The 17,979-nt window shown below is 35.9% G+C and overlaps 1 protein-coding gene across 1 annotated transcript in view; it reads right to left on the bottom strand.

Moving 5' to 3' along the window:
- Positions 1–2,972: 2,972 nt before the first annotated feature.
- The window catches only part of PSMD14 (proteasome 26S subunit, non-ATPase 14), a 42,876-nt gene continuing 27,869 nt past the window's right edge, over positions 2,973–17,979 (bottom strand). Inside the window, exons 7-11 of the mRNA XM_009961089.2 lie at positions 12,589–12,696; positions 9,228–9,302; positions 6,746–6,871; positions 5,400–5,462; positions 2,973–3,162 (exon numbers count right to left, since the gene is read on the bottom strand). Coding sequence (XP_009959391.1) covers positions 3,064–3,162; positions 5,400–5,462; positions 6,746–6,871; positions 9,228–9,302; positions 12,589–12,696 — 471 coding nt within the window. The 3' untranslated portion in view covers positions 2,973–3,063. The remainder of the gene's footprint in view (positions 3,163–5,399; positions 5,463–6,745; positions 6,872–9,227; positions 9,303–12,588; positions 12,697–17,979) is intronic.

The following is a 17,979-nucleotide window of genomic DNA, read 5'->3' as shown; positions in this document are numbered from 1 at the left end:
ATGTTGTGCCCAGGGAGCAGCTCTCCTGCAGCATTTTCTTCCGAGCGGTTTGGACTTCAGATATTTTACAGACCATGTCCCTCTCCAGCTGACATCAGCAGCCACCTTCAAATTCCACTGACAGTTAACGGAGCCTGGACTATCGCATAATAAAACCGAGACCAGCGCATAACCATCTGAAGCCAGGCTGAAACTTTGCAAACTCAAATCCAAAGACTAGAACTGGGATGACTTGTCAGAATGTCTATTTCAACGCTCTCAAAGCCCGTGGCCATTTATTTTTCTGTTGCTTAACTGTGAGCTAGTTTGGTTATTTGGTGTTTCACAGAAGCCAGCATACACACACACTGTCTGCAAGGAAATTACTCTAATAAAATATTTTATGAAGCAAAAAGCAAGCAGTTCACTGTTATACTTGCAGTCGGGTGGTACAGTGTGTGCAACTTTCCGTACTACACCTTCTCCTTTCAGTGCTAAGAAAATAGCTTTATTAGTACCAGTTCTAATGTTTCCGACACTTGTTCCACCCATGTGCTCGCCCTTCCCTTTCCCTGCTTGAAACCAATAGAAAGGTAACGGACTTATATAGGCAGGAGATGGGTTGAAACGCAGATAAACCCTGGGAAATGCTGCCCTGAATTAGAGCTACACCCATATAGATGCGGAGCTGCAATGAATTCAGTGGTATACTGCCAATCACATGGAAGTGCTAATATATGCCAAAAATCTTCAGTGCACAACTCCTAAACTGGTATAATAGGGGGATACGCAATGGCAGGTGGTGTTACAGAATCATCATAGAAAGAAGGAGAGAGGTTTGCTAATACAATATGCCCGTCCTTCGTGCTGACAGGTGACGAGGGGTCAAGCTGCTAATGAAGGTCTGCTCCATTGCGGCTGGAGGCTCAGAAGGTGGCTGCTTGAAAACCTCTTTCTTCCTCCAAGATGGTGTACGGGCTGCTGCTTTTCAGGTTACTGCATGCACACATTCTTCCAAATCCTCTATGTAGCTCCTAAAGCACCGAACAAAAATGAGGAAAGATGCCCCAAAAAACAGCTTTTTGATTATTCATGAAACATCTTAGTAAATGGAAAACCGTGCCTCCAAGTCAAACTGGGGAGAGGATAGAAAGCAGGGTATCACAGCACAAGCTCATACTACAGGAGAACTGCATCTCCAACAGCCTCCCTTCAGCTACCCTCTGCAAGATGTACATTTGTCAAAATTAATTTAGAATATGCAAGACTCACTGGTTTGTCTCCCTGCTTACACGGGCCTTTCACGCATGTACACACTGCAGCACTGCGATAGCTTCTCTCCTGTTCTGCAGTGCCATGTTACCCACGACCTGCCAAACTATGTCTCCCTCGTGGTGTTACACGTGCGTGTGGGAGTAGATAGCGGCAGGGATGCAGAGCCCCGCTGGCAGATGAGCCCCAGGGCAGGTCCCCCAACAAGCTCCTGCCCCATTCTCACCCTGGGGTGCACACATCGGACCACAGCAAGGACCAAACGCAGCCTTCCTCAATAATCCACAGGTTTTCAGTGCGAGTCGCCAGAAAGCACTTCCATTTAACTATATGCAGGCAAACGTGGTTTGGTACGTCTCCATTTTCCCTGTCTGATATTCTACTGCCTACTGTGGGGGCAGAGGGAAGGCCATAAGGAGGGCAGCTGCAAAAATCTGCATGTTTCCCTCTGAAGTAAGTGCATGCTAAATATACTTTGAGAGAGAGTTATTCTAAAATAGTAAATTAAAAGGCCTAAATAAGTTCCAAACAAAAGAAAAACCTTTGAATGGTAATGAATAAATAAATAGAAAACTACTGGGCACGAAGTGGAAAATAAGACAATTTTATGGGCTATTTACTATACAAGTAAGAAGTAAAATAAATTAAAAAAAACCCCATCTTCATCACAGAAAGATGTATCTAGTTTTAAAATATTTGCCTGCCACAATTGTTGCTTTTAGAAAAAGAAATCCAGTAAACAAAATACTGGGTGATATAGAAAGAGAACACTTCTGCCCAGACAAACAAAAAAAAAAAAAGCCTAAGTACCATCCAATAATTAAAAACCAACCAAACAAGAAGCCCCAACCAGCCCCCTGCCCAAAACCCAAAGTCACTCCCCAAACCCAGTTATTGGGGTTTGCCTGCTTAAAACCAAGCAGCCAACCCACCTGCCTTCCCGTGTTTCCCTCCCTAGTCACTGGAAGTGGTTTTTAAATGTCATTCCAGTTGGGACTCCTTCCATTTATTTATATATATGGACATCTCGTGTACATTTTCTTTCACAGGAGGGAGGGTTCATATAACCTAGAACAGCCTCTGTCACTTTAATGTTTATTCTCAGAATACTGCTATTTATGACACTGCTTGTGAGAGTTGTGTGATTCAGTATCAGCAGAACTGAATACATTTTCTTAAGGTCAATTGTCTTCTGTGGATATTAGGGCTTCAGTAATATCGAAAAGGAGACGGCAAGCAAATTTTCAGCATTTTGGGTTTTGTACATCCTCAAAATTCAGCGCTATTACAGTTTCCCCCCCCCCCCCAAATCTCAATGAGAGTATCTGGTAATCAATGGGAGCCAAATTGCATTAGAGAATTTTTGCTGTCCTAGCAATTAATATCTCAGTAGTTTTACAGTGGGTAGAAATAAGCCTTTACCAACCCTTTTCCTACACTGTTAATTCCCATCATCCTCTCTCAAAAAAGGCCTTCCAGAACTTAAGACAGGTTTGTAAATGTATTTTTATTATGTTGCAACAATCAAAATATATATGTACTACTGATTTTTCCCCCCAAATATTAAATGAAAATGTAATACATTTTTGCCCACATTGTGTTCTTGAATGCTTTGGAATCTGTAAAGACCCTGACATAAAGAAACTGAAGCAACTGCACAATTAGAGACTGAAAGGTGTTACAGTGCTGCACTTACATTGCAAATGAAGTCAGATGTCTCTGTAATCAAATATAGCCTCAACAGTCTCTGTTTTGTGAGTATTAGAAACAATAAACAAATATACACAGAAAGCATCACAAACAGTAAATGGGTTATTTAAATACAACCGTATCCAACATAGCAGCTAAACACTGGACAATGTTTGAGGTCATCAGCACATCCACATGCTCTTCTAAATGACGTTTGGGGTCCTGAAATACAAAGGAGGCCATGAGAGAAATGACCAAAACACATCTCTGAAGGATTTCTTTGACTTCAGATCTACTTAAGATGATTGGGAGTTAAGGAACACAGGCCAGTAGTGCTCCTAATTTTCCGCTCAAACAAGACCTTGCAAATGACCGAATTTCCATGAATAAGATTTTATTAGTCCATACTATCACTCAGATAAGTTGAGGATAGGTTTAGGAAGTAAATTTCTATCCAACATCTGAAAAGTGACGATGATGTCTGAGTTTTAAGGACAACACCCAATATGTGGAATTTACTGTACACTTCACTACGGCCAGTATTTTAATCTTAGTTCTGGTACACTGCAATTTGATTTCAGACCTTTGTACAAGTGTGTGTTCTAATCCTGTAGACACTCAAGCATGATCTAACACAGTCTTTGCATAGTTGTGTTGACTGCAATAAAATCAGTATATTTATACCCATAAAAAAAAAGAAAAAATGCACAACGCTATCCTTCAAACGTTCTGAAAAATCGAACGTTAAGCCTGAGCAGTGTTCTGAAAATACACATCCCCACACACTATTACTCAATTGATGTGGGCATTTGTAGGCATCTGCACAGAACAATAAGATTATTTCTGGTTGAAAGCCACACCCATGCACTTCTTCAGTTTCAGAACTGAGATCTCCAAATCTGCAAAATTATCAGGCTCATTTAAAAAACATCTCTAAACTTTATTGTGGTATTATTGCAGCATTCTAGTGTGTAAAGAAATTAAAGTACGGAAGATAATTATGCGTGGGAATTTTAAAAAAGAATTTCTAAAAAAAAGAATTATTGTCAAAATCTAATGAACCCATCTAAATTTACATAAAAGTATACTAGAAAAATCCGTGTAAGCTGTCCTTCTTAAATAACTCATTTTCAAAGATCATACAGTTCTTCAATATTCTCTCTGTACCTAGCAAATTATGCAACCTAGTAACATAATATCCCTAATGCAAGCAGCTGTTTGTTTACAAAGGTTTTTATGTAAGTTGCATTAAAAAATGCATGGAAATTACTTAACTGAACCAGTCTGTAATTTAAAGAAAACTAAATAGCTTTATCAGGAAAAAAAATATTTTCTTTTTAAAAAACTGTATCAAAGTAGCTTTTTTTTTCCACATATGCGTAATGATTTAAACAACTAGTGAAGCTCAAGTTCTGTTTGAGATGACATCATAACCCTTAAAATACAACCCTTCTTACATGTTTTATTTTATGTATATATTTATGTATGTGTAGGTGTGCATAAACTCCATTGTTCTGAAGGCTACAGAAATACACGAGTGACTGAACAATAGTGCAGATGTGTTATGACATAGCTGCTAGAAGCTGACACATAAGAGCAATCCAGAATCCTTTAAACTCTTCTACTGCTACTAGCAATACAATAAATACTGGTTCTTTAAGGACACACTGGATATTTTTAAAGCTATTTCTTGTTTCCATTGCCCTTCTTGAATTTGAACACAACCTCCTACAAACTTCTTTAGCTCTTCTCTGCCTCACCAAAGCACATTTCCTCAATCTTTACGTTGAAATCAAACATAGAAATAGTTTTCTGTCGAGTCTTCTACAGAGACATTATATCCTGACATTGCAAAGGGATAGAATGAATTGAGTGGGTGTTTTCAGTTTCAGCTACGGTCCTAAACCGTTTTCCTTCAACAGCCACACGAAGCCACGCGGCTCACTTGCGTACGTGTGTATCGGAGCTAAGCACCAACAGGGTGTTCATGAACGGAGGACAGGGGTGAGCTGGCTCGTTAGCCATGATAATGTATAAACAACACTCCCACCTTTTTTCGATTGTGGGTTTTTTTTTTTTTTTTAAAAAGTCTTTCCGGTTTTGGCCTCTCCGACACAGACTTGGATATCTTTATGCCTCTTCTTGGAAAGAAGTTTAAAAAAAAAAAGAAAAAAGGAAATGAAAAAAGAAAAAGAAAAAACCCTACCAAATCTCAACACTGCTCCTCAGCATGTAATACAAACACACGTAGAACACGACTCGCAGCTACTCTGCCGATCACCTATCGTCAAAAGCCTCATTCCTTACATAACAATCTTCAACAAAAATAAATTCTCAACGCTCCAAATAATGAATATCTTGCATGTAGAACTAAAATCACCTACGCACATGCAAAAAAATTAATATTGAGAATGAACGAAGCATATCATTCCACCTCACTCTAATTCATCACACCTCACCTGCTTGCCAACATTTTTTATTGCCAGCTGTTCAGGTGTCATCTTATCTTCTTCTTCAACAGCCTGTGAAAGAAACACAGAAAAGGTCAGTGTTTCAGATTTCATTTACTTTTTCCCCAAGCCACAAGATTCTCAAAATATAATTCTCTTTCTCAAAAAAAAAAAAAAAAAAAAAAAAAATCAAACAGCAACACATTTCAGAAAGTCAAAAGGAAAGGTACTTCAGCTTTTCAGCAGACGTGGTTTTAATTACTAAGTGTTAGTGCAAAAGATCAAGGCAAATACTCATGAATGGTTTTATTGTCAGATATTCACAAAACTGTTTTTAAGCAAAAACCTTAAATAAGCGGTATCAATAGTTAAAGATTGCTGAAGATAGTTAAACTAGTAAAGCAGAACCCAAAATAACATTACCTACCTTGTTTCAACTACTGGAGGTTTGATCTCAATACATTTTTATACTCTTTAAAGTCACTTATTTTAATGCATTTTTATAATGTTCTGTTGCCTTCTTTATAAAGTAAATCCACTACCTTAACTAGTGACTGTAATATTGAACTTTGTTTTTAAGGATTTCTAAGAAGTTAAAAAAATAGCACTCATCAAGAATGACTGACATGCTTACTACTTGTAGAGTGCTTGTTGAGATCTAGTATTTCTAAAAATTATTTCTAAGTGTAAATGCCAGTATTAAAACAGTACAAATAACTGTGATTCGTCTTTTTTACAACACAAATAATTTCTAATCGCTTTATCTAAAGAGAACATTGAATTGGGCTCTAGATTGTGTTCTAAATACTTACTATCTATCTACTGGAATGATACAGGTAAATAACCTTTTTTCTGCTATACCAGTCAAGTAGTCCTTGACTGAAGGAATGAAGAATACGACCAATTGCTTATTTCGATCTACAGGAATCTTATATTCTCCTCACTAAGTGAAAATACAAAACTGACGTGATTACTCACATTTCAAAGCAAAATGGGTAATTAAATGCTTTGCTAGCCGGCTGGCAAAGCCTGAAGAGCTAATAGGCAACTTCACATAGAAATTATGATACATAGTTGATGAATGAGAAACACAGTCTCCACAAGACCATTAAAGCCACACTTCCACCTAATTTAACCAAATCCCAGGAACCTCTCTGCTGAAAACAGATTATACAAATCAAATAACCACAAAGGTCCAAAAGATTTCCTGCAACAGTTGTTTTGTTCTTATAGCCTACTCCTTTACAAGTCATTCTGAATAAAGCTTGTGATAATCTTCTTCTGAAATGAAGTAATGCATTTCTTTGCTTCATGAACACAGCTACAGTTATACTATCATTATGGCATATGAATACCTTGTTATAATTCTTAGCTAATTCTAACATCTCCTTCACTACTGTTTCATTGAGTTTGCAATGTTCACTGTAGTCCTGAAGTGTCAAACCTTCCATCCAACTCTTCTTATGCAAATTTAGCAACATCTGCAAAACAAAACCTCTTGAGAGCATTCATCATAAAATACATTCATAATACTGTGAAGATCTCTTTGACAGAAAAACAATTCATAGTACTAAGAATGTAATAAAATATTATTGATCTTACAATGTTTAAATACAATTATCATCTGCTCTAGCAGAATAGTTGATTGATTTTGCGTAAGTTCTTAAAGATCAAACTTCTTGAACCTTAAATATGAAAATGAGGCATGGAAACCAGGGTCACATTTACTTTGACGGGAACACTTAGGGGATTTTTTTGTGATTTTTAATTTTTGCTGTAGGTTGAGAATGCACAATTGCATTATAGGGGAGCCAACAGAAAGGTGGACATTTTAGCTGCCAAGTAAGGAATGGCTGAAGCTTCTGGCCTCTGACAAAGTTGAAAAATATTTTGATGCTTGGATTAAATGTATGAAGTAGTTACTTAGGCTTCACTGATTAGTCTGAACTGTATGCAAGCAGATGCCACAGTTGTGATGAAGTGAACTTCAAAAGCAACCAAAGCCTGACTTGCGCGTGTTTGTCGTCCTACAAAGTAAATAGCCCTAAAATCAACATGATAGAATGATGCAGAGTTTTGGTGGTGATAAATGTAGGGACTATTACAAATATCTGAAATGTTTTACTTGACACTTGAACACTAATGTCGTTCTTGAAAGAGTAAAGGAATAGGCAGTTCTTCTGCTAGAAGAAAAACAAAGGCAATTTCCTGATTATCGTGAATAAAGCAAGCATATTTTATGGCTCTTCTACCCAGTTGAGGACTCCAGGGAGGACCCTTTCAGCAAACAGTTTCAGCTTGCCTTCAATTTGTGAACATTTACTACAGACATCTTTGAGAACCGGTAAGTCCTGTAATTGCTGTCACCTGAATAAAAGTGCCTGTTTCATCCTACGTACAGCTTCCAAAGAAACCTGGCTTTGGCACATCAGAAGTGAGCTGAAAGTTTGTGCCATAATTTGTATTAGCAAGATCTCAGTTACTGACAGGAGGAGTTGCAGGCAAACTGCACATGGACAGTTTAGCTAGGCTACCTGGATTTTAAAATTATGGTTTGGTGTGATAGGCTCCTCATCTAATACATGAAGCATGTACTCCTTTTACTACAGATGGAGATAACAGATCACCACCACGCTGAAGGGGGTTTGAGATACATATGAACCTGCCTTATGAAAGGTGTGTGGAGACAGTTGCTGCCTCACAGATTAAAAGTTTCCCTAACTCTGTCAAGGTTATTTTTCTACTTGCAAAGGTAGTAACTCACATATGAAAAGCCATTAAAGGAAAATACATGCTTGGAACTTCAGAAAAGGCTGGACTGGCCACACTGTTGTATTTGAACAGAAATAAGGTCTGGAAGCGTCACGGACATTTCCTGAGAGAGCTGGTTTCATTGAATCAGTTACTCTTTTCAATAACAGCGAGGTCTCAAAAGTCTAACATGATCCTAAAAAGGGTTACACCTTTCACAAATTCTTTTCAACTCCCTGATTTGCACACATATGCTTCTATTATTCAAAACTGAGGGGTTATTACTTCTAGCCCTCTAAAAGCCAAAATTAAGTGAGAAAACTTTCTGACCATTTCATCATAAACTCCAACTCTGAGATCAATTTATAACCCTGACGAGGCCATGAATATACATAGGCATAACTGAGGACAGAATCTGGCTTTTCAAGAATTAACTTCTGTAGATAATAGCTTTTTTTTTTCCTGTTTGTTTTCCTGGTTGAAACTGTCAAGCTAGATTTTACTTGTAACTGAGGAAGTTTGATACAACAGTAACTGACAATATTTGTTGTCAGTAACCTAAGAGTATTTTTGTCTGTAAATGCAGGACATCACTACTTCCTGATATTCAGTGAAGTCTAGGGGAGCTCCCTTCATATCAACTGGAAGCACCTTCTGTCAAGGCGATTATGGCCACTAAAAACCTGAAATTCCTTGGTTATACAATTCCGCTTCGGAAAATATGGTCTTCTAGCTTCAGGAGTTCCAGCCTGTGAAAACCTAAGGCAGCAAGTATGTCTTTCAGCTTCATCACTGAAAACTCGACACTTTGCACAAACCCGTGAAGTGCAGAGAACAGCAGGAGGACTTTCCATGAAACATGTGGACAAAAATATTATCAAACTATTTATACAAATATTAGAATGTGGTTTTGGAAGGTTTCAGCATTATGACTGCACATCTAAATGCTTTCTGGAAGAGAAGGTATCTACTCCAGAAGAGTTAGAACAACTACGGAAAGTATCAGCAGTTAAATCAGAATATTGCCATACTCTGTGTATAGTTTGTATCGTGATCTTTGTCCTCAATGAAAGCTAAAACAATTACCTTCTGTTCTAGTTCATTCTTCCTGTAGTTGATTGTGATGGAATAATAATGTCTGTTTAGTCCATGAATTAGTGCCTGTAAAATTCAGAGAGAAGTCTGCATAAAAATTACTCACTATTGAAATGAAGAAATATTAGAAGGGAAGAGTTCATTTAAATACAGCCATCTTCAAACATCACTTAAATAAAAGAAAAACCACAAAGAAACAAATACACAGAGACTATAAGCAGGTATCAAGTAAATATACCTGTTCCTATTTCTCTTTCAGTGTTCGTTAACTGACAGTTATACTTTCTATTTCTAAACCACGGATTTTTTCACACAGTAACAACTATTATAGGAAAAAGTGGTAACTGCCTGCAAACTTTTGACCGATACATATGCACAAGCATATTTCTCTCAAATCCTTCCTCTCTCAATAAATTTGGTTGTCACTTCTATATATAAGGCTCTTTCTGTTACAAACAAAAGAATGTTGGCTATTTATTTATAACCACTGCCAACATTCCCAAGTTCATTCTCTAAGGTACAATACAAAAGAGAGAGTATTAAACACGCTGGGTATCAGTTAGGCTATGTGCATCAAATTAACCTTGGATATTAAAGACAGTTTTTAACTTTAAATGAAAACAAGCCTTTCTTGTTATAATTGTGCCCTTTGCAAATTTGTCCTTAAACTTGTATGTCACAATCTGATGGACTGAGATTAGGTTAAGTGACACCTACATGCACATATCTTCTATTCTGCTCAAGTGCATTAGATTTTTTTTTTTTTAAATTTGTTTTTTTACATTTTGACTTAAGGGTAAGTTGGATTAATATTTGGGGGGTGGGGGGTTAAGACAATTCTACGATAAATCCTCATCACAACTAAAATTGTCTATTTTTCAACTAAAATATTACATATGAAGTATACATTTTGAAATGAGATGATAATAATACATAAAATATGCAGAATTAGTGGTAAATATTTCTCATGTTCCGATCATTCCACCTGTATTCTTTAGAGCTATACAGAACGAATGTGTATTTTGTATCTTGTGCAACTTAATATTTCAGCATTCCAAACCTACTTGTATGAAAGCTGAAAATCTTCTCATATACACATTTTAAACAGATTTCTCTTGCAAACAAGTATACAAAGATAAAAAACTACTTGAATGGTTACAGTTACGAGAACCAAAAGTTACAGATAACCATTACTTGTGCCACCTACTACAATTAAAACTGTAAAACACAGGTTTTATCATCAATAAAGTAATTTACGGCTGAAACTATTAGCAATATTAGTTTTCATTGCCATTTTCTTATATCACTTAAAATGATTGTATGTGAGGTTTTGGAGTTTGTGTTTAAACTCAGTTGTAAATATTTAGGGAGTTTTCTAAAGTTCCTAAAATTTGACAAGCATCTTTACCTTCCCCCACTATCCTCTCCCTTTCCTCTCCCCTCCAGAAATCACTTTTTTTTTTTTTTAAAAGAGTGGACAAATGTAAAAGGTAAACGACTGTTCCACTTCAAACCTGAACAGTAGTTGTAGTTTAGCCACTGCAACAGGTTACATTAAAACCCATAAAACACTTCAAAGTAAAGCTTATACTTCACGTGTTTTGTTTCAAATGGAAACCATCATTCCAACAAGCTTTACAAAGCCTTGCACAAAGAGCAAGTAAAAAAGCTGTTGATAAGGGAACAGAAGAAAAAAAAAAACCAAACACAAAAAGGAATTAAGTCAAGCCACATATTATTCTTATTCCTGAGATTTTAAGGGATGTCTTAAGTCCTTGCTTCTAGCCTAGCTGAAATCAATATTAAGTTGGCTGCTGACCTCAGCCTCATTAATTTTATTCACAACCTTAGAATAAAAGCAAAACAACACTGCAGAGCCCTTGCAGTTTTAAGAACAAACTATGATTTTTAGCTTAATGGTGACATTTGCAACAGCTCACTGCCAACTTGAAAAAAACACCACAAACAAAAAAACCCCACAACTCCAACAACAGAAACCCAAAACTCCCGTGGCCAAAATATGCCACGCTGTAGTGACAGTGATCTTAAAATAATGAAGTTGAACAATACTACAGGGGTTTACAAGTGAGGTCATCACACACGGTCTGGAAAAGCCCAGTTAGAAAACCCTGAAACATGCAAGCACAGGCTTGCCTATATCCAGTCAAGAGCATTAGCTGATTACTTCATACTCACTATAGTTCACAGTTTTTACCGACTCAAAAATCAAAATTAAACCCACAACCACCTCCCGAAGCAGACACACTTTTAATGGTCTGATTTTTTTTGGCTAGCATTTTTATAAATAGTAACGGGCTTCAAATGCATTAGTAATAAAATACAACTGATCTTTTGAAAGATGGGGTGATCTAGTAACGCCTAAAGGACTGCTCTCTTACAGCAGAAGTTTAGCCCTTATTTCAGTTCTACTATTACTAGCGTACGGTCTTTGTCATGGATGTTTATCTACCAAATATTACTTTTACTGTTCAAGTAACGGATCAAAAGAGCATGAATTAGGCTTCACAACTGCAAGTACACATGCCTTTTAGAAGGCACAGTAAGGGAAAAAGTTTCTGGAGAGGAAAAAGGAAAAAAAACACTGAGACAGAAGAATGACACAGACAAAAACATTAATCACTCCAGAGGATACTTGTTTCAGGACAGAAGCTACTTCTCAAAATAAAGACCAACATTTTTGTCTTGCTAGTGAAAGTCAACTTCAGAAATCTTTAAGTTTCACAAATGCTTGCAAAGAAATGCGACACACTCAAAAGAAACATTATAGTTGAAGTCAATCAAACATCCTATTTATCCACTGAATGACCTACTCTATTTTTTCAGCAAATTACTGCATTATATAAAAATCAAGGATTAGTTTTTTAAGACACAATACAAGATTAAATCCAGATTACATATTAAGCAAGAATCTATATAAGCCTACAGTAGAAATACAAGATTATTAATGAAAAGGGATTTTTTTCCATTATTTGCTTCAGAATAATTTAACTTTAGGAAAACTGAGATGTTAATAAGCAGCAGTACCTATCTTGCATCACATAGTATGACAACAACTGTCACTTTTAAAAGTTTTGCATTTCCATAAATCTGTACTTCAGCTGTTGCAGTATATACTTATACATGCGTTCACACTTAGGTAGCTAGTTTAGGGCTCGATTTTAAACCCTTCACGTGTATAACTCCATTGATGAACCAGACCAATTACAAATGCATGCAGAAAAATGCCTTAGAGAGAACAATAAACAATTTGTAGCTTATTGTTTTTTGGTACCTTTCCCCAAAATTGCTGAATAAATCTTGCAATTTACAGGACTATCAACACTGGGTTTACCTGAATAGATGGCTTGTTTAAGTGACCCAGATTTGAAGTTGTTTGTCTTGGTTCGTGTCCCAAGACCATCATATTAGCATTGATCAATCTGAAGGCATCAATAACAACCTGTAAAAACAAGATGTCAAGTCAATTCTTTTTAGAAAATGCAACTAATAGTGCCAAGCAACAGTGGACAAGGCACAATCAACTCTCATCCGTTTTTGGCCTTTATCCAGAAAATCATTTAATTATAATATTAATAAAAAAGAGCCTCCTGCTGGCTATGCTATCAGCACACTACACTACCTTGTATTGTAAGCTGACACCAATTACTACCTTTTCCATGGAGCTGTAAGTTTTATATACATGGTATCATCATATAACATTGAATTTTTATGTATGCTTACTCTAAGCTTCAAAGGTATGCATATGTTTGTCACCTAAATCTTATCCAATCAAAATGAATGACAGAGAGAGACTAAAACTGAAAGTGAGCACAAGCTAAGGGACTGAGTCTAAAGCCCAGCCCTGTCACATCAATTATACTACCACAATACTTGAAATGACAACAAAATTATAGCCAGCAAGGAACTTGCCCCATGTATTCCCTTCTAGTCAGATGCTTTTTGCTTCTTGTGACTACGAAAGGGTCTATAAACTGTCTGATGGATTAAAAAGTCCTTGTCAGTGTCATGCTCAGGAGTAAAAAACAGAGTAAAAGGAAACCAAGGTCATTTATGATTTAAAGGTACACGGTAGGTAGTATTCAGTGCTATTTCATTGCAAATAAAGTAAAACTGATTTTTCTTCTGTCCTGTGTTGAATTTGCCTATAAAAATCACGGCCTCATACAATAAAACCCACACCCCTACCCAACACTTATGTGAGATGAAACAGAACTGAGAACCCACCAACGACACACTCAAACCCACTCTTACTGGGTACTCATCATTATAGATTCATAATTGCAAGGTAAGATTTCTCGTTTAGGCCCCAGTCTTCTAACTGGACCAGTGCACATCCACAGAAGTAATACCAGGCATACTTTGCAGGCATCGTGTCTGCATATGTTTGAAGAGTTATTCTAGTTCATTAAGCTAAACAGTTTAAATCTTTTAATAGCTTTTCTACAATAATTTTTATTCCCTTCCTCTCATTACTATGGGTTGGACAACAACACGCATTTATATGGTTGGTTTGATATTTTGAGGAATTAGACCTGAACCAAATCTTTCATGTTGCACAAACAAGAAATAAACCACTGTCACTGAAAGTGTGCAGAGAAGGTGACATCAGGTCTCCCACCTTGCTCTAGCATTTTCCTCTCCATTTACACAAATACTAATAACTAAATATACATGCGATTCATTAGGACTACAATATAAATATTGGGGTCATTCATGTGGAAATAAAATTGGCAAATATTTATAAGAAAAATACATGACCAAGGTATAAACTGAAAAAGCCTAATAACTTATCACCTGTTGTATTTACTTTTGAGACCCAACTACTCCAGTCGTGTTGAGTGACCCAGTGCCACTAAGGGCTATTACCTGGACTCTCAGCTGACTGGCCAGATCCATCTGCATATATCATATCTTAAAACTGCATGCAGAAAACGTACAAAAACCTCTTCTTTATTAAAAATGTTAGGTTGTGGCCCAATTAAAGTGAGTTCAGAAGGTTTTTTTTTTTACTGTTGATAATAAAACCAAAACACAATTCAGATTTAATATGTAGCAGAAGCATGCCATCTGATAGTAACACTACAAAAAAGGAGTTACATTTAAAAATGCCCTTAACTCTCAAAAAGATCTGAAACAGTTTCTATATTGTGATAATATAAAAAAAATTTGTATTTTTTCCTTTTTTATCACTATCAGATTTTTCTCTCAAAAAAAAAACTTAGTGACAAGCTTTTGTATATATCTTTCTGTTCTGTTTTAACCAGATGCTCTAATTTACAGACACGTGGAAATGCCCAAACATAACAAACAGGCAGTATAAATTAAAAAGTCAAGCAAAGCAAAAAAATTCCACACTTCAGGTTATCCAGAGACTAACTAGATAAGGAAAAACAAAACCCCAAGCGAGTGAAAATTTACCCTGAGGAGCAAGAAACATGAACTTTACAGTATACTATAATCACAAGGAGCTGCTTTATAACTTAAAGGCCATGCTTCTAGATTTGGGTTTAACTGAACTTCACTAGACAATGTTGAGTTTACCCAAGAACAAATGGCACTATTCGGCAGCAACCTGTTTTGGACTTGAGTCATGTAACACAAAAAAAATTAAACTTTTTTTTTATAATAAATTCAACATTTCAGTTGGCATTCTCAAGGTTACGTTTGGATAAATTTCACATTAAAATATGAGAACTATGTGCCAAAATATTTCTGAGTGATACTGAATATTACCTCAGCATCTTAATGCTGACCAGAAGTAATTTTTGCTATGTTTCAGGTACTACCTGCTTAGGAAAGGATCGCCCACCCTATCTGTTCTCCTGAAAGAATGAAATGGAAGTATTTCCCAGGCAGAACAAATCTCAATCTAATAGAAAGTGGTATGAAATATTAAAATCACAAATATTAAGCTTTAAAAAGGGATAAAGTTGCAATTTCTACAATCTCAGAGGGGTACAAAAAGTATGGGAGGCAATGATAATTCTCATCTCATTTGCACTGTGACAACCAATGGTAAGTAAATACTTTAACTACACTAAGATTAAAGGAATTTGCTGCTATCACTATAGCAACCATCTTAAAGAAACTAACATGCTGAACAACCTGGAGGCTAAATTTAGACTTAATACGCAATAAAAACATAAATACAACAATAAATCCTACATATTAATTTCTACAAAATACAATTGCTTTTTTCAGTGAGCACAAATCAGTCCCTTCTTTGGAGGATTATATAAAAATAAATAGACTCATTAATGCCCAGGGTACTAATGAGCAATGGGTGAAGTAGGTGTTAATTATGCCACAGGAAGATTCAAGGAAAAAAGGCCCGGTGAGCACTTGGAGGTGTGTACAAGCTGAAGTTACCTCTCTACATTTGTGTATTTTGAAGTACAGCACGATGCAATCAGATGACAGCAACATGGTCACCTCGTATTCTACGATGGAAACTTTAGACACAGTAATTTGAACAAAAAAGCTCTAAGGATTAATTAAGAGCAGCACAAAAACCCACTCAGTTTCTTAAATTTTTGTTGTGAGACGTATTTCTCATCCAAAAATTTTAAGCTTTCATTGCACTTCAATTACCTAACATAGCATGCACTGCTTTAGTAAAAACTACAGCTTCCAAGCTTCATGCTAAATTCCCTTTCTGTAAACACGTAAAAGAAGTTAAACAAAAGTCTCTGACACTGGGATATTTTCCAGAAATATGAAGTTACTTTTTTTTTTTTTTTAAATGCAGTTGCATAGTGCAACTCTTTCACCACTCTGACCATTTAATTTTTCTTGGTGTAAGTGTCTTCAGACTTTGCAGAGGTCATTTCAACAGCAGACAGCTTATAACAAAACCATTAGCAGTTTGGCTAGCTTAAGGAAACCTCTTACTTTCCTTTTTTGTTTATTATCACTGCATGAATCTGCAGCATATGAGAGTTTATAATTTCTCAGGCTTGTTAAATTCATGTTAAAGGTCTGTTTTCTTGTTGAATAAATTTTGTTCATATAATGCTGCCTATTTCATATACTAAGTCTTTAATAGCACCTTTGGTCTATGCGCAACTCACAGATCAAAACAGAGGACTAAAATAGGGGTTGATGATGCTATTTACATGTGTGATTCCTGCTGTCTTCTTGTTAGTAGCTTTAATATAATAGAAGACCTTGTCTGTTTTGTAATTAACACATCTTTACTGGAGAGATATTTGGAAGTGATTGCTGTGAATATACTGGTTAGTAAAATAAACACAATCACACACCACTTTCTGTTATCAGACAAATTTGTGAATTGTACACATTATACTCCAGATCAACAAACTGTGATATAACAGCCAAGTAGAAGACACATTTATATAACCCTTTATTTTTCTGAAAATATGTATTCAATCTGACCTTGCAAATATAATTAGCTTGTGGGATGTGTGGATTTCAGTACCATGGATGCTTTACTAATTGCAGCTCTTGGAAATAGATACTAAATATTTGGAAGCTGCCAATACAAAATAAAAACTGCATCTTTTTGTACATCTGTCTTAGCTTCAAAAAGCGTAATAATCTAAAAAACAATAACTATACGGCATTTTTTAAGCATTTCCCCAGGGTCAACAACCCACAGTAGAGCCTACATAATGTATTTTTAGAACCAAAATTTACAACTACCTTCGGTGTAGTTAATAAATTTGAAAATAGCTATAATTAATATGATTCATAGTTATTCACAATCTAAGTCAAGCACTGGAATCCTCAATTGCTAACTAGATAAAAATCTGTCCTTTTCTAGTCTGCACATAGTTATTAAAAATAATGGCTTGATTAAAATTTAGGATGCTTAGTAGCCAGACTTATTTTAGCTTCTTCTGAGAGTGTGAATGCCGCACATATATATATTACCACTTTTTCTAAAACAGTCTTCATAACCTTGTCGGGTGTTTAAAAAAAAAAGAGAAAAAAGATAATTTCAAGAGTACTTTACACGCTTGATTCTTAAATCCCTCCAATAGCAAATATACAAAAAACAATAAAAGAAACAGTCTTGTTTTGCAAGACTCGCTATATTTTAATGATAAACTTCAGTGAGAAATAAATCAGCCTTTTTGTTTAAATTAAAAAAAAATATTCTAACATCAATATTTTTTCCAGTGAGGAATCTATGACATATGGTGACTAGCTTTAAAAATGTATTATGTCCTTGAAATTCAAAGAGCTATGTATTGTTTATGCCATATGTTTATGAACAAACATGCTAGTGCTTAAAGACAACTCTGAGAAGGATATAACATGGTTATGCCAGGTGTGGAAAAAGAAGTAATGTCCCATCTAAAACCTCTTTTATCACTTGAAACTGACCTGTTATCAACTGCTTAGTTTGTTTCTAGATTCTTTAAAATTGAAATGGAACATGTGACCTGAGAAGTGCAGCTCAGGTTTATGACCATTTCGTTATTTATGCTGCCATGCACTGTTAGACAACTACAAGTGAAGAACATCTTCTGTCCCCTGTAAGCCCACAACATAAAAAATTCAAAGAAATCTTACTTTTTATGCCATTTCCAATGAAAAGCACTAAGAACTGAAACTGACTCATGCCAAATGCATATCACTGAATTGCTGTGATTGTGAGTTTGAAGTTTGCAACATGGAAATTATTTATAAAATGTCAATTTTAGCTCTGGAAAATATATTCCTAGGAGTATGTGCATTTTCCTTCTCTATCCTTAGA

Source organism: Leptosomus discolor, chromosome 5, assembly GCF_034619465.1.
Source record: "Leptosomus discolor isolate bLepDis1 chromosome 5, bLepDis1.hap2, whole genome shotgun sequence".
NCBI lineage: Eukaryota > Metazoa > Chordata > Aves > Leptosomiformes > Leptosomidae > Leptosomus > Leptosomus discolor.
Note: the sequence above shows the minus strand (reverse complement) of the source record. Positions and strands in the feature narration are given on the sequence as shown.